Raw genomic sequence first — 23,963 nt, 5'->3', positions numbered from 1 at the left:
TATGGACTTATTAGATGTCTACAGAGTGTTCCACCCCACAAAATCAGAGTATACATTCTTTTTGGCTGCACATGGGTCATTCTCCAAAATAGACCACACACTAGCTAATAGAGCAGGTTTAAGTAAATGCAAAGGAATCATAGTTATCCCATGTATATTATCAGACTATAGTGCAATTAAGCTGGAGATCAGTAGCATAAGAAACCATAAGAACTTCACAAAAACATGGAAATTGAACAACACTCTCCTGAACAATCAATGTGTCACAGAGGAAATTAAAGAAGAAATTAGTCAGTTTTTACAAATAAATGATAATACCAATACAACATGCAGGAATCTATGGGACACAATGAAAGCAGTTCTATGTGGAAAATTTATAGCAGTGAATGCCCACACTAGGAAAACAGAGCAAGTTCAAATAAACAATCTAACAATGAATCTTAGGCTCCTAGAAAAATGATCAAGAAGAACCCAAAGCTCATACAAAAGAGGAAATTATAAAGATCAGAGCAGAAATTAATGCAATGGAAACTAAGAGAATGATACAAAGAAAAATCAATGAATCCAAGATTGGTTTTTCAAAAGAATAAATAAAATTGATAAACGCTTAGCCAATCCTGTCAGAAAAAGGAAAGAAAAAGGCTCAGATCCATGCAGTTAGGAACAAAAAAGTGAAGTCACAACAGATCTAGCACAAATCCAGAGGATCATCAATACCTACTTCGAGAACCTGTATTCTAAAAAAATGGAAAACATAGAAGACATGGACAGATTTCTAGATATTTATGAATTACCAAAGTTGAATAAAGAAGACAAAAAAAAAAACTAAACTCCCCAATTACAATCAGTGAAATTGAAAACATAATTAAAAGTTTACCAACTAAGAAAAGCCCAAGTCCTGATGGATTCACTGCTGAATTGTACAAGACATTTAGAGAAGAACTACTGCCACTACTCTTTAAACTTTACAATGAAATTGAAAGGGAAGCAAAACTTCCAAATTCATTCCTGAAAGCAAGCATTACTTTGATTCCAAAACCAGGGAAAGACCCAGCCAAAAAAGAGAACTATAGGCCAATCTCCTTAATGAACATAGATGTAAAAATCCTCAATAAGATACTGGCAAACAGAATACAGAGGGTCATCAAGAAGATCATACACCCTGATCAAGTCAGATTTATCCCAGGGATGCAAGGATGGTTCAATATAAATCAATAAATGTAATATTCGATATTAACAGAGTCAAGAACAAAAACCATATGATCATCAATAGATTCAGAAAAGCATTCGACAAAATTCAACACCCATTCATGATAAAAACCCTGCAGAAAATTGGGATAGATGGTCTTTATCTCAATTTGATAAAGGCTATCTATGAAAAACCAACAGCCAACATCATATTAAATGGCCAAAAACTTAAAATCTTCATGCTAAAATCAGGAACAAGACAAGGATGTACACTATCACCACTCCTGTTCAATATAGTTCTGGAAACATTAGCAACAGCAATTAGACATGAGAAAGAAATTAAAGCAATAAAGATAGGAAAGGAAGAAGTTAAACTGTCATTATTTCCTGATGATATGATACTCTACATAGAAGACCCAAAAAACTATGCTGAAAGACTTCTAGACTTGATTGACACTTTCAACAGAGTAGCTGGATACAAGGTCAACACTCAAATATCAATAGCCTTCTTATACATAAATAACAGACTCACTGAGAAAGAAATTACGGAAACAATTTCTTTCACAATAGCAACTAAAAAAATGAAGTATCTAGGAATCAATCTAACAAAGGAAACAAAAGACCTATACACTGAAAACTATAGCACTCTGAAAAAAGAGATCAAAGAGGTATAAGAAAATGGAAAGATATCCCCTGCAATCCTGGTTGAGATTCCAACAGTATATTTCACAGAACTAGAGAAAATAATACAAAAAATTCATTTGAAACCAGAAGAGACCTAGAATAGCAAAAGCCATTCTAGGCAACAGAGACATGACAGGGAGTACCACAATCCCCAACTTGAAACTGTACAACAAAGCCACTGTGATAAAAACAGCATGGTACTGGCAAAGAAAAAGACCCGAGTATTAGTGGAATAGACTGGAAGACATAGAAATAACTCCAGATGTACTCAGCTATCTCATCTTTGACAAAGGAGCCAACTGTTCTCACTGGAGGAAAGATAGCCTCTTTAATAAATGGTGTTGGAAAAACTGGATTTCAACCTGCCAAAGATTGAAACTAGACCCTTATCTTTCACCATGCACTAAACTAAAATCCAAGTGGCTTAAAGATCTAAATATTAAAATAGAGGTCAAGGGATTTAGCTCAGCAGTTCAGTGGCCTGCCTTGCGTGTGCAAGGATCCGAGTTCAATCCCCAGTACCAACAAAAAAAAAAAAAAAAAAAAAAAAAAAAAAGAAACTCTAAACTTGCTAGAAGATAAGTTAGGCAGAACTCTAGAAGACATTAGCATAGTAAAATACTTTATGAACAAATCCCCAGTAACACGGGAACTAGCACAAAGATCCCAACAACTGGGATCTCATCATTTAAAAAAAGCTTTTGCACTGCGAAAGAAACCACCAACAAAACTAAGAGACAACCTACAATGTGGGAAAAAAATTTTTACCACCTTCCCCTCAGACAAAGGACAATTATCCAGAATATATAAAGAACTAAAAAAAATCAGGCCCCCCAAATATAAAGATTCAAAATTGGGCATCTGAAATGAACAGACATTTCTCAGAGAAGCAAAAGCAGTAAATAAATATATGAAAAATATTCAACATCACTGATCATTTGAGAGATACAGATGAAAACAACAGTGAGATTCCACCTCACCCCAGAAAGAATGGTTGCTACCAAGAATTCAACCAATAAAATTGCTGGTGGGACTGTGGGGAGAAAGGAACCCTTCTCCACTGTTGGTGGGAGTGCAGACTGGTGCAACCCCTGTGGAAATCAATATGGAAAGACCTCAAAGAAGTAGACTAGAGTTTCCATTTGACCCAGCTATCCCTTTGCTGGGTATCTTTTGAAAAGAATTAAAAGAATCATACCACAGTGATATATGTACACCCATATTTATAGCAGCACAGTTTGTAGTAGCTAAAACTTGGAAACAGCCCAGTTTCCCATCAGTTGGAGACTGGATAAAGAAGATGTGGTTTTTCTATAAAAAGGAATACTACTCAGCCATAAAGAATGAGAAACTAGAGTCATTCATGGGACAATGGAGGCCATACTCTTAATGAAATAAATAAGACACACATGTGTAAACACCAAATAGTTTCTCTGGTGTGAAAAACTAAAAGCGTAAATTAGATCCAAATTGTATAATTGATAATGTGAAATAGGAAGAAAAGGGCTAAAGGTGTAGGGAAAGTGGGAAGGATAGGGGAAAGGAAATAAGGGAAAAGAAAAAATATGAGAAAAGGAAAAAATGGAAACAAGGTCTTTGTAAATAGGAAAGGATGGAGGGGATGAAGGGAGGGCAGGGGTATGGGGAAGAAAGATCTGTCATGTAAAGGTACAAGATCCCAGTGATGAATGTAGCTGTACTGTATACTTAAAATGCACCAATAAACTCAATAGAAAAGAAAAAAAAATGACCTCTCAGAATGAAACAATACTTTGTCCTTGAGCAACATCTCACTGGAACTCAGAGAGGACAGGACAAATTAACAGGCAACTGATCTTCCCAAATCCCATCAAGAATTCCTGTTCCCTTCTTTTTCCTAGCAAATGGCATCAGAAAGAAGGTAAGGTGAACCCCAGGCCACTAACAACAAGACTGGGCTCCATCAAGGGACTCAGGTTCTCTCTTCCTTCAGGTGTTGTTACTGGCACTCATGGAAGAGAGCACAGGGAAACCCAAGCTGGAGAGAAAGCCTGGCAGTAACTGCAGGTTCATCAAGAGGTCCCAGCTCCAGAGCCCTGGCCACTGCCCCAAAGACGGAGGGCAAGAAAGCTCATGCAGCCTGAGTCGCAGGCTCTTGGACCCCAGAACCTGCGCCAGATTTGATGCAGGGGCTCCCCCAGCACTGTGAGGTTTCTTCTGCTAGTCTATGAATAAGTATTAGTTGAATGAGTTTTTTCCATGTTCATTATTTTTTGGTCTGAATATATTTATTATTAGATCAGTTGAGTAAGTACAACCAGTTCAAAAATGAGCCATCCTTATTTGATGTGATACAAAATCCAGCAGATATTTAAATTAAAATTTTCTCAGTACTATAAAAGACCCATGGCTATTATCCTCCTCCAAACACTGACCTTCACTTGAAAAACACTTGTCCCTCCTTCTTGCCACTTTCTGAAGCTGTTCTGGTATTCCTCTATCGTGAGTGTCTTTAGTTGCACTATTGTAGCTGCCTCAACAACCTCAATCAATTCCTAGTGCTTGTCTTTCATGGTTGTTTTGACCTTGGGGAAGACCTAGAAGTCTCGTGGTGCCAGATCTGATGCATAAGGTGGATGGGCACTCACTGCAATGTTTTCAGGAGCCTGCCTTTCCACTGGCTGTCCTTGGACAGCAGCATTCACCATATTTTTAAATCATATCTCACAACGATACTCATGAAAAAAGACTTCCAGAACTGCTTCAGAAGTGGTAAGAGTAGTGGGATACCTGTGCTTGAATGGAGAGGAAGTATTTTAAGGAGAGTTATCGGCAGTGTCTTTTACTACAGGAAATATTAAAAAATAAAAAAATAAGCATTCCCTGTACTTTTTGATTTGACTTATATCAGGCACATTTTATCTGAAGGAAAATGAAGATATCCATGCTGAGCAGAGAAATAAAAAAGAATGAGTACCTGCTTGCCTACTGGGGATAAAGAGGACCTCCTTTTCCTTTTCCAGCCAGGTGTGGATGCTTTCATATTCTGCAGGTCGGACTGCCACAAAGTCATCAGCTGCAGGGTCCAAACCCAACAGGAAGTCCTCAGCATCCTTACCGCTGAGCAGCTCTTCTTCATCCTGTGTGATGTTAAAAATATCAAGCAAAGATTCCTGGTTTATTAGGGAAAAAAATTCCTTATACAGAACTCATCAAACTTAACATGTCCTATAGAGAAAAGTGAATTGTCTTTTGCTTTTTAAAATGAAAGCATAGAACTATAGAGTGTTCCATACACAAGTGGGTCATTTGTTTTCTACCACTCTATCCACCTGAAAGATGTCAAAAGCAGAGAGGGCTGAGCCAGAGAAGTGACAAGTAAGGGAGTGAAAATCCCAACAAACCCTAACCCAGGTAAAGAATGTCGGCTCCTAAATTTTATAGCATTGACCTTCTCACCTGGCACTGGCCCAGGAGCAGAGGTGGCAGGAATAGCAGCTCAGATGGCCTGGGTGCAAATCCCAGTTTTGTGTCGGGGGCTAGAGGGGACTCACTTAATCTCTGCTTCTCAATTTCCTTCACTGGAAAATGGGGATACTAGTATACTTATCTCCAACTAAATTACATATGCAAAAACCTAAGCACAGGGGTGTGCAATATACAAAGTATAGGAATTTTCAGTGTTCTCTAAATTTTCCTCCATCTCCTCCTCCTCCTTTTCCTCCTTTCTTCCTCTTTTTCTTTTTTAAAAATTTGAACTGGGTATACATGTTTGAGCGGTATCTGAAATCATGGTGGCAGCCTAGCTACTTGCCTCCTAATATTTCCTCCCCAAATGCACCAAACAATAAGGGAGAAGTCAGTCTCCATGGAAACAATGCATTCAGCATAACTTCAAGTCTGGGAATGCCAAAAACATCAGAAAGTGAAACGAGAAAAGTCACTAATAACAGTGCCTCGTCAACAGTGCCTTGGCCCTGCCTCACCTCTGCTTTGTGGGAAATAAAAGCAAACAGAAATGTGCCAAGGAGACAGGACAAAGACGCCAGGAAGGGGCCTGCAGGCTCTCTGACACCGCCTAGAAAGTCTAACCCACCTCTGAGCCTGATAATACCAAAAAAATGTCAGGGCAGACCAGAGCAGGGCTACACAGAGCTCTCCAGGAAGTGAAAAAGCAAAGCAAGGAAGAAGTAGCTTTTGGAGGCAAGAGCCACGATTTCAGATGACGCCTGGAAATGGACATTTCTGCCTTCTCAAGGTGGACCCTGATTCTCCCCGCTTTCAATGTGTGCTGTTGGTTGCAACTTATAAGGAGTAGAATATGGTGGAGACTCAAAGGTTGCGCGGCTCTTCCTTGGTTTCTCTCTGAGATCACTTGCTTTGGGGAAGCCAGTGTCCTGTCCTGAGAACACTCCAGCCATATCATGGGAGGTCCCCGAGTCCAGCGCAATGGCACCACCTTGGAAAGAAGCCCTCCAGCCCCGGCTAAGCTTCCACATGCCGGTGGTCTTGGCTGTCTCATCCTGAGCCAGAACAAGCTGAATACTGATTTGTAAAGCAATGGCTACAGAATAAGCTGAAATATTCCCCTACTTCCGTAGATCTCAGAAAGAAAATACACGGCTGGGAGGCATCTTCCAAGAGAGGAGATTAGAAGCGAAGTCCAGAAATACGCCAACAGTGCAAACACTGCAATGTCTTGGTGTGTTTTCTCTTTATTTTTAGCGTTGTGAAATATGGGTAATGTGACAGTTATCGTTTAACCATTTCTAAGTGTCCATAATTCATTAACATTAGAGTACATTCAGATTCATCTTCAGAATCTTTGCATCTTCCCAGACCAAAACTCTGTGCCCATTAAACACTAACTTCCGTTCCTTCCTCCCCTAGAGCCGGGCAGCCATCAGTTACTTCCTGTCTGATGACTCTGGTGGCTCTAGTCCCTTCTATAAGTGAAATCGTACAGTATTTGCCCTTTTGTGAATTTAACTGAGCATAAAGTCTCCAAGGTGCTCTCCTCAGGTGAATAATGATTCACAGACTACCTTTTCTTTACCTGTTCATAAACACAAGACTTTGCTTCTGCCTTTGGGCTGCTGTGAATAATGTTGCTGTGAAACTTGGCCTACAAATACCCATCCAAGACCATGTTTTCAGTTTGTCTTTGGTGTATGGGGGGGGGTGTTATTTTCAGAGTAGAATTGTGGGGTGATACAGCAATACTGTTTAAATTTTGAAGAACTGCCTTTTTTTGATAGCAGCAGCTGCACCATTTTATATGCCTACCAGCTGTGTTAAAAAAAAAAAAATCCAGTTTCTCCACATCATCCGCAGCCCTTATTTCTTGCTTTGTAATAGCTATACTAATGGCCCGAAGTAGCATCTCATTATGGTTTTAATTTGCATTTTCCTAAGGACTAAGGGCGGTAAGCATCTTTTCACGTGCTCACTGGTCAATTGTAATCTTCTGTGGATAAATGTCCATTCCCAGGCTGGGCTGGGGGCACAGCTCAGTGGGAGTGCACTTGCCTCACATACACAAGGCCCTGGGTCCCATCCCCAGTGCCACAAATAAACAAACCAAACAACAGCCACAAAACGCTTTGCCCAGTGATGTCCTATTACTATGTACAATTTTTTTTGTATCACTTAAAACTTAAATTTAAAACAAAACAAGGAAAAAGATCCATGCCCATTTCTTAAGGGTGCATTTTCTTTTGAATCTCACCTACCAGTCACAAGTATGGAATTTGAGCTGTAGCTTGTGTGTGATGTTGGGCACAAAAAGTTGTTCCCTTGTAGGATGGTGGTGAGAGAATGAGAGCAAGGTTTTATGTGCCTCAGCGAGAAAAACACTGTGCATGTGAAAGGAATGCTAATTGTTTTGGGAGAAGAGCAAGAAAAAAAAAATCGGCAATGTTATTTCATTTTTTTTCTCTACAAGAGAAAGACAGGCAGATTTAATCAAAGCCCCTACTACAAATTGTGGGGTGTAATCATGAGCTACAGAAAGCCCAGGGAGGCTGATTGTGCTCCCTGAGCAGTAATCCCACTGCTGTCACCTAGGACGCAGGTGACATGTCTGGTGCCAGGGCGGCAGGTTTTTCCTTAGACACCATCTTTCAAGCGAGGCTGTAACCCTCACCTTGTGCCATCCCCACCACCTTGATACTAAGTACCTTTCTGTTCAGGCCTCCTGTGGGTGATTCGTCTTCCACACCCTCCTCCTCCTCCTCCTCCTGATTGGCTCCATCTCTGGCTCTTACTTTTGCTTTTACCTCAGGCTCCTCTGGTTCAGGATCAAAGTTGAAGGTGAAGAAGTTGTAGGCCTCTTCTGCAGAAGGGAAGCCAGGCGGGGCCTAAGGAGAATGAGTAGCAAGAGCAGCTTCAGGCTTTTAAACCACAAGCCCAGCCTGGGGCAGGGGCACACCTGTAATCCCAGCACTGTGGGATGCTGAGGCAGGAGGATGACGAATTTGAGCCCAGCCTGGGAAACTTGGTTAGAGGATACTTCAAAACCAAAAACGAGGGCTAGGGATGTAACTCTGTGGTTCTGCCACTTGCCTTGCAAGCACAAGGTCCCAAGTTTGATCCCTGGTACCAAAACAACAACAACAACAACAAACAAAACAAAAAAACCCAAAACCAAAAGAAAAACAAAAAACAAAAACAAACAAACAAAAAATGGGCTGGGGATGTAGCTTAGTGCAAAGGTCCTGAGTTTAAATCAACGACAACAAAAACTTCACACAACTGCTATCTTTGTTGAAAGTTAATGTGACTATGTACTGGTGATGGATTTTAACAAATCTGGCAGGCATTGGAGGCCTACTTAAGAAATTGTAGTTATTTCTGTAAAGACGGATGAATTATTTACACTCTAGTAAGCACATAAATATAATAGTTCCATGAGTAAAAACTTTAGAATATGTTATTAACGCCAAAAAAAGCAGCTTCATTATTCTATAGGCCAACATTCAAATAGTTTTAATTGTGGAAAATGTAAGATTAGTTGACTTTTTTTTAAATGACTTTTTTTTTTCTTTCTTTTTCTCTTTGGACCAAAACCTTTAAACTCTTTTCCAGCTAGTGCACTCGCTCTTTTCCTCCCATGAGGAAATCTGGTGTAGTTTCAGATTGGAACAAACCGCCTCAACCCTACATCTCCAGCTGCCTGTGCATTCTTCCCACAGGACACTATTATGGTCTCTCCAGCTGGACTCTAGGACAACTGGGAATAGGGATCGTTCCCCGTTCTTCTCTCTTTCTTTTTCTTTTTTTGGTACCGGGGATTGAACTCAGGTCCTTGCGCTTGTGAGGCAGGCTGCCGAACCGCTGAGCTAAATCCCCGGCCCCTGTTCTTCTTTCTTTTATGCTCCTTGACAACAGGAGTCAGGTACCTACCCAGATGGTCATCTTGAATGGATATTTTTGAAAAACACAAACAAAAACCATGGTTTTAAAAGACAGGCCATGGTGGTGCACGCCTGTAATCCAGAATCTGGAGGCTGAGCATAGGCTACCTAAGGAGTTCAAGGCCAGCGGCAATGAATAGTGAGACTCCGTTTCAAAGAGAGAGAGAAAAAAAAAAAAAAAAGACAAGATTCTCACCTGAGGTTTAGACTTGATTTTTTGTACAGCATCGTGGAATTTTACTCTTGAATGACTTCGGGAATCTTCTTCATGTTGAGTTGCTTGTATTTCTTTGCCAGGCTGTATGAGTGGGAAAATGATAGGAAAACCATGTAAAACAAGAAATAAGGAAGTTCTGAATTGAAGGTTAGCTCTCTGAAGACCTGTCTTCTGACTGTGGATGCACCTTATTATCCCACGGGAGTGAAACGCTCACAGACGTCAAATATAGCTGAAGGTCGAGGCTGCTATTTTCTTACTCAACACTGTCTTTCTTGAGATTGAACAAATACAAATGTTCACACTTGATAAAGTGTTATCCCGTAGATCAATAGATTTTCCATTTCACGGAAGATCATCTCCAAACAGTCTACAGGATAACAGTGTTTGGGTGTAGATTAAGTCCAGCAAAACCCTGGACACATCCTGTTCTTACTGAGCCTCTGGCCTGCTGTCCACATTGGTTTTCTGAGCCTTTTGCCCACACAGCTTGAGCACCCTTTATAAAGTCCAGCAAAACCCTGGACACATCCTGTTCTTACTGAGCCTCTGGCCTGCTGTCCACATTGTTTTTCTGAGCCTTTTGCCCACACAGCTTGAGCACCCTTTATCTGAAATGGTCGGGACCAGAACTGTTGTGGATCTTAGGATATTTTTCACATTTTGGAATATTTACATATATTCTGCATACTTGGAATATTTGCATATACCTTTGGGGTAAGAAGCACATCTGAAGACAAAACTCAGAATCCTCTTATGCCATCTTATACACACAGCTTGAAGGGAATTTTCCACAGTATTTTTAGTGTACCTGTGTGTTCACAGTGATCTAGCCTACAAGTTCAACATGAAGTTTCCACCTGCCATGTCATGTCTACAAGCAAAAAATGTTGGATTTTGGTGCCTTTCAGATTTGTGGGTCAGGGATCCTGCTTGATGTGAGAATTCTCTTATGGATATTCTCCTTTTTCCTAAGTGCCAATCCACAAAGTACTGGTCCCATCTTTGTATTCATTTCCCCTTCTAACTGCATACTTTTAAAATCTCACTACTGTGCTATTTCTTTTCCACATCCTACCCCAATCCAAATGCCATACCTTTCTTTTGAGCAATTCTAAACTATGCCAGTAATATACATATTCAAAATACAATAAAACCTTGTTGCAAATAACTTGTTCTGTGAATGTTCTGCAAGACCCGCCAACATTTCTAACAAAAGCTCACTTGATAAATGAGTGATATCTTGCAATATGAGTAAAACATGACTCCAAACTTCGCATGATCACAACTGAGCCAAGGGTCTCTCTCTCTCTCTCTCTCTCTCTGGGATTTTGGGCAATGTCACAGTTTTGAGAAATCCTCAAAAGCTGTCAAAAGTAAGCATCATTGGATAGGCTCCTTGTTAAAGCTGCCTGAAAAGAAAAGGATTCCATTGAGCCAATAGCAGTGATTCCATTAGTGAAAGTCATCCTATATAATGACACTCCTCTCTCTTGTCTCCCTCACACCAGTTACAAAGATTTTCAAAGGTAAATGCAAGTTTATTTATTTGTCTTTATATTTTGTTTATTACTGTATGTAGCTGGGGATTTAGCTCAGTGACGCCTTGCCTGCCTGGCAAGCACAAGGTCCTGAGTTCGATTCCCAGTGCCATCAAATATGCTAAAATGGTTGAGTATGGTGAATTAAATTGTCAAGAATTATTATCTCTAATACATTTACACAATCTTGTAGTAATAATTACAAAATATCAATCCAGCAATAACATATTAAGTGCTTACCGTAACAGAATGCAACCAAAGAGGAATTCTTTTTTATTCTTAAATTTGGTGTGTCCTCCTATACTATAGGAGGCTGAGTTAGATAAAAATTAATGAACAGTAGGAGAGGGTCTGGATTCTAAGGAAGTCAGTGAAAGGTGGAGACATAAGAATTATGGCTGGAGGTGCAATTGAAGGGGGCCTCAAGATCAAAATCACAATGGCTAGATTAACACACTTCCCTGAGAATGAAAATTTGAGATTATACTGTGATTACTACCACCCCGTCCATTAAGTCCAATATGCATCAGATGTCCAGGTGGGGGAACAGAACACCTGAATCCACCCCTTCCCAAAAGGTTCCTGTTTTAGAAGCCACAGATGGGCAAAGATTAACTACGCCAGCCATATGCCCTTGTGAATGCTGCACTCTCCATTGCAGCAATAAGGGCTAAGCAGCTACACTCACAGCCTTATTGGCTGATCACAATTTAACCCTCATTGTGTCCACATTGTGACTTTGCTGTGTAAATATCCCTGATAAAGGGTCTTGTAGCAACCCACTTTTGGGACTCTCCTGCCTCTCAGGAGCTATTCTTATGCCGCAGTAAATCTTTCCTACTCTTAATCTCCTATGTCCTTTGGAATTCAGTCTTCAATTTCAGGGGATACGACCTGGCCACATGTGACATCTACTGGGTTGGGTGTTAAATTTCTCCCATATTTCTCCAAGAAGGGTCTGTGGACCTCTACTAAATTAAGCTAGATAATCTCAAGTCTCAGTGAGATAGGAGGTTAGGGTTTGACAAAAGTGGCTGGGGAGAAGGTAATTACAAGATCCCAGACACTTGCGCAGAACACTTCCCAAAACCCTGCATGTGGGCGTCTCCCAAGAACTCGAGCAGGTTTCCAATAGGACAGCCTGGACCTGACGTCATCAGCACGGCTTCTCAGACCTGGACACAGAAGTTCTCACGGGTTTCCTTGAGATTTGGACAGCGTAGAAGAAGGTACCGTGCTATTGTAGGTTTCCACGATAGCCCATGCTGTGTTTCCCAGATTTTTCTGTTTGCTCTTACCCATTTTTTCTCATTGCTCAGTCCAAGCCCACTCAGCAGAGCCAGTTTCTCTCCCACTCTTCATTTCTACTTTCTTGAAAAAAATTTGCCACTGCCTTTTGATTGTTTGTTTGAGATAAGAGGAACCTGAAATCCAACTCCAGAAGGAGAGGCGAGGACCCCAAACCCAGTAATGTTTAGTAGGTGAGCCACTTTTGAGAAACAAGCTGCCCAATTACATCATTATTTTTTCTATCGTAGAATTACAAAATACATTAGTTTTAATTTTGATCTCTCTTCTACATGACTAATCACTATTTTCAGTTCCCTAAAACACACCCTAATCTAAAAATCTTGCAGATATCTCAAATTTTAATCTTAATACTAGTTCTCTTATTAATCAAGATATATGATTTGTGAACAGACTCTTCTCTTTTCTTTTTCTTTTTGATTTCCTTTGAAAAATACAAGATTGTAATTTTGACAAAGTCCAATGTATCCATTTATTCTTTTGTTACTTGTGCATTTGGCCGTATATTTAAGAAAACCATTGCCTTCCTTAAAACACCTCGTTTTATATAACCTGAGAACAAGGCTGGAGTTAGGTGCCATTTCTGTGGTCATCTCCTACTGACACACACAGACCTGAACACCCTGTACCTCTACTACCTGTTAAGGTGCTCCGCACGCTCTTTGACTCCTAGGGCTGGCTGTTACGGTCCCGGCTGTTACGGTCCCGGCTGTTACGGTCCCGGCTGTGTGTTCAGAGGCTGTTGGATGCTTGTGGGAAGGCACGTCCCATAAATGTTCAGCATCAGAGCGAGTGTGTTAAAGGATCAGATATTGGATAACCTAAATAGTGACCCGGACCTCACATAGAGAAATTCTGGGGAGATCCACTGGAGGCCAAGTTGCTGTGTGTTATTTTTATTTTGGTGTTTGTATGATTTGCATTTGTTCTGTTATCATAAGTCTGCTGAGTATAAAGGGGGAAGAAATGCAAATGGAATTAAGCTGTGGTTTCAGGTGGTGAAGTTAGATTACCGATCAAAGTATTCCTGACTGTTTTCACCTTTTGTCTAAACACAGCCTCTAACAATGGCTCACTCTTAAATAGGGAGGACTTACCCTGTGCCAAGGACTGCCTGAGACACTACTAGTAGGTATCACCTCACTGAATCCACACAGCAATAGCGAAAGTTAGGCGCTGGTATCATTTCTGCTTTACAGAGAAGAGAGGAGCTGCGGGGCGCCGAAGTAGGGGTGCAGCTCACTTCTCACCTCCGTGCGGAATTCAGTCTCCGATTCTTTCTCTCTGGGACTTCGCAGGCGCCTGGGTCTCGGGGTGGGAATTTCCTGCAGCAATGCGCTTTCTGCCTTGGACTGAAAAGTCAAACAGAAAATGACTGCTACACAGCACTAGAAATGCGGTGGAAAAACCTCAGTCACCGTTCCATCTCAGCATGGGATAATCAGCAAAAAATGCACACTGGGCCTCTGAGGGACGGGCATGGGAGCAAGGGTTTAGAAGAATGGCGTTCATTCTCAAGCAGAATTTTCATAATTTTCATCCTTGCCCATGCAAAACAATACATTAACATTTAGAAGGAGAAGGAGAAATCGCATAGCATTCAGACCCCCACAGTTCGGTGCACACGAAGCGAGCCAGCAAAGCCCAGGAGAACTGCAGTCGGCCCCGAACTGGAGCGCGCCCCGTCTGCTCACCCTCGCCGCTTGGAGCTTTTCCCGCATGCGCTCCCGCATGGAGAACTCCGCGAAGCCAGTTCTGGACGCTGAAGGAATTGGAGGTAAGCCTTAAAAAAAACAAAGGAAAATTACTTTTGTTTTCCAAAGGGAAAATGAAATTTTAAAAAATGAGAGAGTGTGACTTTATTTTGCCAATCCAGAGCTTCCCATGAGCAAACGTGAGATGTGCTGACAGCCCTGCTTTTGATGCAAGAAGGATGTGTCTTGGCTCGGAGACTGTCAGGGAAGACTTGTCTCGCCAGGACTGTGGCCTGGACTTAACCAAGAATAAAGCAAACAAAATGAGTGGCACCTGGGTATTTAAGGCACACGTGTCCCAACTCAGACACCACTGCAGGGAGGCCCTGAAATTCGTGGATTGGGAACAGATGCCCAAGGAGCTGAGGCTTTCAGGACTTAACTTTCCACTTTGACCAGAGAAATCTCTTCTCCAGGCCTCGGCCACAGCCCCGCGCAGTGTCAGAGAGACGTGGTGTATTTTGTCCGTGTTATTAAATGTAGGCCTACGCATGTGGAACCAGTGGGCAGCCGATGCGTGTCAGGCACTGTGGCAAGTGGCAAATGCGCCATCTCCTCGGTCTTCTGGGTCTCCCCCTGGGAGGCTCCGGGTGTTCCCCTTCCCAGGTAGGGGAAGATGCAGACTCGAGGCCCTGTGTGATAAGCGCTGATTCCACTGTCACACACACGAAGCGGTGACGCGTGGGATCTGGCCCCACTTTTACATTTCTAACGCGCTACAGCCATGACAGGTGAGGTGGTGATAAAGAGGACAGAATGCCAGCCTCGCAGGAGCGGAGTCCCTACCAGGAAGGAGGAGTTTGGGGTTCAGCTGGGGAGCCTGAGGTGTGTCCCACGAAAGGCTCTGCTCTCCAAGCCACATGCAAGAAAGAGGCAGGGAGGAGGCTGAGGCCAGCAGCATGTTCCCAAGATGCACCTGGGCTGCAGGGACAGCAGCTAAAGGGCCTAGCTAGGGGGTCCCCTGTGTGACAATAAGGAAAGGGGGTGAGAGAGGCCACAGGAGGAAAATTGCAATAGGGCCTCCAGGTGATTGGTAGGAAGGGGACAATGGACAGTTCTCAGCAGCAGAGGCAGAGGTGGCAGCTCCTAGAACTTCTTAGAGATACAGATGGTGAGGACGCTCCCCAGACCACACGTCAGAACCCCGGCTGCGGCCCAGCCATCTGTGTGGCTTAAACTTCCTCAGGTTGGAAGACGTCGGTCTCAAAAAGAGCAGCCGACAATGTCCGAGGCCTGACAGGGGCAATCAGGAGTGTGAGGCTGCAGAGAGAAAGGTGAGGGGGTGAGGCCACGGTGGGAGGTAGCGGGACAAACTTGTCTGGAGCCAGGGTGAGTCTGAGGTGTTTGTCCAGGCCTAGAGAGGACTTGGGAGCACTGTGACCATGGAGAGCATGGAAGACCTGGGAACAGAAGCTCTCCGGAGGGAGGGAGGCTGCGAGAGAAGGGGCCAACGCCTGTGGCCATGGCACTGCCCAGGGAGGAGGCCTCAGTGTCTCCGTTGTGCCTTCTTCCTTCAGTGTGACAGAAAGATACAACGCACTACTTATGCCATGCTCCCTTATTTAACGCTCACTGGAAGTGAGACACATTGGTGGTATCGATTATAGTCTTGCATGTGTGTGAGGAGATTCGAATCTCTTTAAATTTCCACTAGCTCAATAAAATGGCCTTCGGCATTCATACCTTATTTTTTTTTGACTCAATAAAAAACCCAAGTCAGTATTTTCCCCTTTTAAAGAGCATATAACCTCAGTAGATTCTGGCTCTGTGACAGCAGCTCAGAATCAGGGAGACTTCCGCCATTGTGGGAGTCACATTTGGAATTTACAGATGTGTAAACATCTGCCCTCAGGCCCAGAGGGGTAGCTCATCCCTGCCATCCAGAGCTCGAGAGGCTGAGGCAGAGATTATTGCAATTTCGAAGCCTGCCTAGGCTACAGAGTGAGACTCTGTCTCAAAAATCCAAAAACCACAAAGCAAATATCTGCTTTCTTCCCGGATTTTAAGGTTCCACTGCCTAGGGCAGGCACAGTCCCTGAGTCACTGAGCTTGGGTTGCGTGCTTGAGAGGGTGAGAGAGGCCTCTAGGGGGACCTCTAGTGCTTGCAGGCTGTTCCACGCCAGGTCACCCACACACCTGCCCCCACCCCGGAGCCCCTTTCACAAGTCTCTTTGAACATCCAAAAATCATCTCGTTTATTTACTCCCACCTTTTTTTTAAATAAAAAAAAAAAGACTCAGCTTTTCTTTCTTCTCAAAAGTTACTCTTTGTATGTGGCTCACTAGATAATTTTATGAATTATTCTTTACAGAGGGACAAGGTAGTTTATTCAACACCACTTCTTCTGGACAAACCCAAAAAAATCAACCTGAGGATCTGTAGTATTATTATTTTTTAAACCTTAACATTTTTGATACAATACAAAGTAACTGTTGTCTAATTTTTAAAATTATGACATTTATTTACTTTTAACAAACATTACTTCTTGGACAAGTTTTAGGTTCAGAGCAAAAAAGAATGAAAAAAAAATGCCCCAAAACAAAACAAAGACAAAAAGCCACAATTTTTTTTTTTTTAAAGACAAGGTCTCACTACGTAGCCCAGGCTGGCCTCAGACTTGCAGCAAGCCTCCTACCTCAGCCTTCTGCACACTGGGATCGTTGGCATGCGCCACCACGCCCAACTCTCAGCCAAACTAGGGAGGGAGATTTCCAGAATCCCTGATCCCAACACAAGTCCGGCCTCCCCGACTCAAGTGACAGGTATGTGAATTACAGGCCACGAGCCCACGTGGACTGTCCTTACCCCCAAGTCCCTGTCCACCCAGAGCTTCCTCTCGGTGCTGTGTGCTCCATGCTTTGCAGGAAGCTGGGATGGCATTTGCCCAGTACAGCACCCTGCAGAGCCATTTCAAGGCCCTGGAAAATCTCTGCTGCTGACACGCGTCCCACCTCCCTTCCCTTCAACCCCGGGCAATCAGAGATTTTCTTTTTAACTATTTTTTTTTTTTTTTTAAAGAAAGTCTATGCTGGTAAAAGACATTTAGAGACTTTGAAATTTTCCAAATCTGGTCTGTGCCCCTACTTAATGACACAACCTTGTTCCGGCTAGGAGGTGAGCACCAACCAGCTCGAGGGCAGGACCGTGAGGGAGGGTGCAGGTCCTGGCTCACAGTGCTGACATCCCATCCCATCTAGGGACACATGGGGGGCACGCTGCTTACACGACTTCAAACAAAATGCATGCAGGCGTCTCAGAAGATGGCGACTGTGTCTCTAATATTGCTGACATGACACCCAGGAAAAGCCGAGGGTGTGAATCCACTCCCATGGGCTGGGGAGCTAATAGGGGTGAAGGACATTGCTGTCTTAGTAGAAAATGGCAGTTTCTTTAAATAGCTGGAAATACAAAGCCAGCCCTTTTAAGACATTTCTTTTCCCTATTTATTGTCATTTGCTCCTCTCCCAGCTCTGTAATCCCAAACTGGGACTAATATCACTAAAAAAAGGGGTGGGCAAAATACTTTTTATTATAGCAGATTTTTTTAAGGTTTAAAAAATATTAGAGAAACTTACTTCAGCGTCTTTATTCAGATGAGATGATATTTAATAAACTGTCTTGCCCTCTTTTAAAAAATAATTCCTAAAATTAGTCTAATGGCTTGGACAAGTAGTAACTGTTTTAAGTGCACAGTGACCCTAAACCTGCCCGCTCTGGGGAGGCGGAGAGAAACTTTCCCTGGCGAGGGAGGTGTGAGAGAGGCGTGACAACGTCCCGCACAGAGGCGGCCTGGAGCTGCCCTGACAGCAGCGACAGCAGTGGGGCACAGAGGGCCTGCCTCAAGCCCTGCACCCTCGGGCTACTGGAGGGTGATGGGAATAATTTGTAAAACTGCTTGAAAGTTTGGTCTGGAGGCGTGATGAACTCATGGATAATGAGAGAATTTCAGGACATTCCATTAAACTATACATGTCGCTTCAATGCAGCATGAATACATTTTTTTTTTTTTGACAAAGTGATGTTTTTCATCAGAGCAAGCAAAGAACTAATGTATACGTTTGCACTTGCTGCTCACAAAGACCATCATCCCCTCGGTTACATCAGCTGCATGTTTTCAAAAGGCTTCCAGATTGCTACGCTTTGTCTCCTTTTCCCCATCATCCGTTTTCACCGCACTCCATTTTCTATCTCTTTTCAGGCTTAATGAAATGACGGACATTTTCCATTTTCCTCTTAACCATTTCTCTTATATCCGACCCTTCAGAGGACACACCACGTGCTCTTAATGAAACAAGCATTGCATTTTGAAATAATTTTTTATTCTTCTCACTGTATGTTCCCAAATGATGTAATCTAGGATCCGGATCCCTTGTCTTTTTTCTTTAATAATAGCTTTGTTGAGGGATGAGTCACATACTACAAAGCTCACGATTTAAAGTGTGCAAGTTAGTGATTTTTATTTACCTGTTTACCAGTTCACAGGTATTTGGGTTGTTTCCACATTTTGGCTGTTATGAATAATGTTGCTATGAACATTTGTGTGCAAGTACATATGCGGTCATATGTTTTCCATTCTTTTGAATATAGACCTAGTCATTGAATTGCTGAGTCATACGCTAATTCTGTTTTTAACTTCTTGAGGGGCTACTAAAATATTTTCCAAAGTGCAACAGCATTTTGCATTCTCACCAGCAATGCACAAGTGTTCTAATTCCTCCACATCCTTGCCAACACTTATTACTATCTGTTTTTTTAAATGACAGGCACCCTGGTGGGGGTGAGATGCTATGTGCTCATGCTTTTGATTTCCCTGTCTTAATGGCTAATGATGTGGAACATCTTTCATATGATCGATCGTTGGCCAACTGCACATACTTTCGGGAGAATGTCTTTTTGAGTCTAGTCCATTTTAATACTGGGTGATTGATATTTTTATGTTCTAGATATGACATCCTTGAGTTGTTTTCTCCCTTATGTGGGCAGGGCAGAACTGCCATGGCATCCAGGGAGGAGAGCTGAGGGGCTTCTCAGGCCTGTCCTAGGCATGTGGGAATTATGCGGGCAGGTTTTAGAACTGTGCATGGACAGCTGATTCCCCAGTTTTTACTCTGAAGATTTTTCATCAGCCTTCTTTTTTTTGAGACAGGGTCTCACTATGTAGTTGAGACTGACCTGAACTCACTATGTAGCCCAGGCTGGTCTCGAACTCACAGCGATCCTACTGCATCAGCCTCCTAAGTGCTGGGATTACAGGCTTGCACCACTACACTGGGCCTCTTGATTCTTGCTTATCCCCCTGCCCTCCCTTCAACCCCTCCATTCCTCCCTATTTACAAAGACCTTGTTTCCAAGGTCCTGACTCTACTGTTTTGAAAGTTGTCCGTCTGTCCCCTTGTCTTCGGGGGAATCCCTGCTCCTCTAGCAAGGCCGGTGGTCTGTGAACCTCACTGCTCAGACCAGTGCAGCGGGATGGCATCGAGTCCATGGGACTCCCCGACTCACCATGGGTTTGGAGACCAGGGCATTCTGAAATTTTTAATTGGTGTTACCAGAATTCACACAGAGTACAGAACAAGCAAGTGCCGTGATCTACTTGTTTAATTATCTCCTCCTTCAACTTTTCTACTCCAGATAAAGAATATGCTTCCCAAATATTGATTTTGTAAAAACTTTCTATCGTTCATAGCTACAGAACTTTAGAGTACTTCTATGTTTTCATCAATTTTGTTTTGTTGAGAACTGCGATACACTTCAATCAAAAATTCAATTGCTAAAAGGGTGAATAATAAAAGATTTTTAAGCATAAAAATACATGCAGTTCTGCATGGGAAGTGGAATGAAGGAGTATGAGGAAAAAGAAAATGGTATAAAATTTATTATATTTGTATTATTTCTCAACTTGTTTATTATAAAATAGATGACGGTGATTATCCAGTCACTGTAACATTTCAATTCTTTTGGGAAACCTTAAAATTGATATAATAGCTTTATTTTTAAACATGAACACTTACAGTAGGCCATAAATTAAACCTTGGGCAGACACTTAAAAGTACGATTAAAGATTTATTTTGACAACTTAAAAAAAAATGCAACAGAGACCTAGTATTTCCATGATTGTGGTAGGGGCAGCGGGCAGAGGGGCTTGGAGAATGCTGGCCTGACCTGTGTTTTGTTTCTGCCTCTCCTCTCTAAAACCCAAATCCTCACATAAAATTGGCAAAATTCCAGGGACGGCGATGTGGGAGCAGCGTGGGACAGAAAGCCACTTGATTGGGGAGCTGAAAGTGGAAGGGAGGAGAGGCCACATCCCGAAGGCTTGAGAGGAAAGCTGTGGACAGTCAGATGCAAGGGCCTACAGTACCACTCGAGCCACAGTCAAAGCTCTGGTGACCCAGGACTTGCTTCTGTCAACAGGCAGGAAAAAGCCAGGGCAAGGAAAGGGTCAGACGGCTTGTGCAGTCACTGACAGGGTGGAAGAGTGAAAGTCTTTACCCACTGAGGGGTGTGAACGGGGGGTGAGACAGCCTGATTTTTATAAGATTTCTCTGGCACCTTGGTCAAGAGTGAGGGAAGCATGCAAGCAAAGAGACCAGGTAGGAGGAGACTGTCGCAAGTCCTAGGGGAGAGATGAGGGTCTGGAGGCGGTGAGGGATGGCTACATTTTAGCTCCATTCTGAAGGTAGTGCGGATGGGCTTGTTGGGTGCAGGCAGAGAGAGAGAGGAATCCAGGAGGATGTGCCAAGTCCCCCCTCCCCAAGTCCCACTAGTAATCAGGCTTAGGTTGGCAGAAAGTGATTGGTTTCAGGTGAATAAAACTTGAGTCATCTCAAAAGTGGCAACAGACTAAATTGAAGAGCTAAAACTATAAACCTTCTAGAAGAAAACATAATGAAAAAATTTCAAAATCTTGGGTGGGCCAAAGAATTTTTAGGTACAACTCCACACAACATGTAATTAGAAAAAAATAAATTAGGATCTATCAACACTAAACACATTTTTTTCTTCAAAAACACCACTGGAAAAAATGAAAAGACAAGCCATTGACTTAGAGAAAATACTGTATCTTCATTTATCTGTTTAAAGTACTTGTACGTAGAATAAAGAACTCTGAAAGCTCTACAGTTAGAAAGTTCAGAACTTTTACCTAAAAGATGTACGAATGGCTAGCAATAATACAAAAAAATTCAAAATCATTACTCATTAGGGAAATGCAAGTTAAAAGCACAGTGAGATATGAGTCCATGTCTACCATAAAGGATATTTCCAAATACAATTCCCCTTTATCTGCAATTTCAGTTACTTGTCATCAATCTCGGTCCAAACATACTCAACGAAAAGTTTAAGAAATAAACAATTCATAAATTTTGTGCACTTCTGAGTAGCACACTAAAAGCTCATGGCATCCAGCTGCGTCCCCTCTGGGAGATGAATCCTTTTTTCCCAGGCACCTGTGCCTCATACATTGGCACCTCTTAGTCATTTAGGAGCCACGCTGGTCGTCAGACTTACTGTCATGATACCCGAGTGCTTGTGTTCAAGGTACCCTCATCTCACTTAATAAAGGGCCCGAAATGTAATGCGGGCGATATTGGCGATTCCGATAGAGCAAAGGGAAACTGTAAATTGCTTCCTTTGCGTAGGTGAAAGTTCTCAATTTAATAAGAAAAGAAAAAAAAATCAGATGCTGGGATTGCAGAGAGATACAGAAGAATAAGATACTTTGAGAAAGAGGATGTATGCAACCTTCATTACAAATGTTGAAGCTTCTATTTTATGACTAGTTAACGTCACTTACCTCTTACTGTGCTTAATATGTAAGCAGAAAAACCTACTATAAAGTTTGGTCGTTGTGCTGGCTTTGGCAGCACATACACTAAACTATGAAGTTCAGTTCTCTGTAAGTTTCAGGCATCAAGTGTGGGTCTGTGGAATGTATGGATACATTCTGTGGATAAGTGGAGAGTGCTGAATTTAAAGACAAATGACACCGTGTTGGGAAGGATGTAGGAAAGCCGGGACCCTCGTGCCAATTGTTGGTAGGAACATAAAACGACACAGCCACTTTGGGACAGACTGGCAGTTTCTTAAATAATGATACCTAATTTTATCCAGTGGCCTCAGTAGTCTACCCCTAGAAATCCTCCCAGGAGAAGTAAAAGCATAGGTCTACATAGAGACACGTGACAAGGGTTCACAGCGACACTATTACGGCACCGAAAAGAATACAATGTAAATGTCCACTCATAGGTGTATAAAGAAACAAACTGCGGCATGTCTGTAGGGTGGAATAAAATGCAACAATGAAAAGAGGAAATGTGGATTCATACAGCTGTCTCTATAAAGCTATGAAAGTGAGCTGTCTTGTTGATATGCAAAGGTGTGTGTGTGTAGGCAGTGCACAGTCAGTCTGGAAGGGGCCAGCCTGAGGAAAACAACGTGTGAACAGGATCAAGGCCTTGAGGCACCAACAGGAGTCAGTGTTGATACAGAAAGCAGGGCCACGCTGCAAGCTTGCACACTGGGCAGCTGGGCTGAGAGTGAGGCCTCCCAAAGGCAAGGAGAGGAGCGGCCAGAGAGGCAGAAGGAGAATCAGGTGAGTGGCGCTTGGGAAGCAAAATAAAAGCTCGAGCTCAATTAAGACTGGCCTTCCTCCATCTACAGGTGCCGCTGAGGGCCCCACCGGAAAAGGACCAAGCACTGATGGTGAATTTAGCAAACGCCATACTTCAATGCAGCCTGAGTACCATGTGAGGGAGGGAACAGCTCCCTGTGTTTCCTGTGTGCGTCCTCCGACACACAGCCCGGCCTAGCCCTGGACCCCGACACCCAGCTCCCTCCATGAAGTCCCGTGTGATACCCGGCCCATCCTCCAGGTGTTGGTGACTTCTAAAAAGTCTCCCCCAGATCACTTCTCTACTTCATTTACACCACATTTCACCAGTTTGTGAAACTTCTTTTGAGCCAATGCTGAGAGACTGGCTCAGACATGGTACTTTAATCAGAAAACCTAACAAGAATGAGTGGAAAACAGATGTTAGTAATGATGAAATTTATATTCATAAGAAATGACTTAATTTTAGCCAGTCCGTCCCCTAAGAGAGGGTGGAAGACGAAATCATGTGGGAATGTGTATGCCTTAAACTGTATGTTTATTTGACTTGGAACTTGGGTGTGTTCCAAGAAATGATTTCTTTATTTGGAATGTCACGACTGTATATATTTTCGGTCAGTGAATGAGAAGCCAAAGTTCTCACTGTGTGGAGGAGGGCAGCTGCTCACCGGGAAGGTGGCACTCTGGCAACGTGTGCGGCGCAGTGTGGGAGACCACCTGGATTGGGGTGCTGCTCTCAGCCTCTGAACGCTGCCTGGGCGTGGCAGCACTTGGCAGGATGCTGTGGTGGCAAAGACAGTCACAGGTTTAAGTGGCAGTGAGGGGCAGCCCAGGCCCTTGGGAGAAGCCCAAAGTCAGGGGAGGATCAAACATCTGGATCTAGATGTGGGGACATCACCGGAAGGATATGGTGAGTAAGCTGGTCCAACGGTAGGTGAGCACGCCCAGGCCAGAGCAAGGCCTGGGGCAAAAAGCAGAGAGGACAGCCAGGGATGATCTTCCTTCCCCAACATGCTTTCAGGCCCTCACACTGCACAAGGGATGGGGAAGCACAGAAAGGTTCCACTCAGACTCCTGGGCACACAGGATGTGACATGCACATATTGACTTTTGAAAGTTGAGTAGCTAAACTGGGCATGGCAGTGCACACCTGTAATCTCAGCACTCAGGAGGCTGGGGCAGGAGGATCACTGAGAGTTCAAGGCCAGCCTGGGCTACAAAGTGAGACCCTGTCTCAAACAAAAATGGAAGAAAAGAAAGAAGAAG

At 43.0% G+C, this 23,963-nt stretch overlaps 1 protein-coding gene across 3 annotated transcripts in view; it reads right to left on the bottom strand.

Moving 5' to 3' along the window:
* The window catches only part of Cc2d2a (coiled-coil and C2 domain containing 2A), a 111,073-nt gene that overhangs the window by 75,453 nt on the left and 11,657 nt on the right, over nucleotides 1–23,963 (bottom strand). For all 3 annotated transcript variants that reach the window (XM_010641862.3, XM_010641863.3, XM_010641864.3), the window contains 5 exons: nucleotides 14,027–14,115; nucleotides 13,583–13,684; nucleotides 9,463–9,564; nucleotides 8,031–8,210; nucleotides 4,829–4,991 (listed from right to left, as the gene is read on the bottom strand). In XM_010641862.3, coding sequence (XP_010640164.1) covers nucleotides 4,829–4,991; nucleotides 8,031–8,210; nucleotides 9,463–9,564; nucleotides 13,583–13,684; nucleotides 14,027–14,115 — 636 coding nt within the window. The remainder of the gene's footprint in view (nucleotides 1–4,828; nucleotides 4,992–8,030; nucleotides 8,211–9,462; nucleotides 9,565–13,582; nucleotides 13,685–14,026; nucleotides 14,116–23,963) is intronic.

The sequence above is a fragment of the Fukomys damarensis genome, unplaced genomic scaffold, assembly GCF_012274545.1.
Source record: "Fukomys damarensis isolate Sample0158 unplaced genomic scaffold, DMR_v1.0_HiC HiC_scaffold_35, whole genome shotgun sequence".
NCBI classification, from domain to species: Eukaryota; Metazoa; Chordata; class Mammalia; order Rodentia; family Bathyergidae; genus Fukomys; species Fukomys damarensis.
This window is presented reverse-complemented; position numbering and strand designations above follow the sequence as displayed.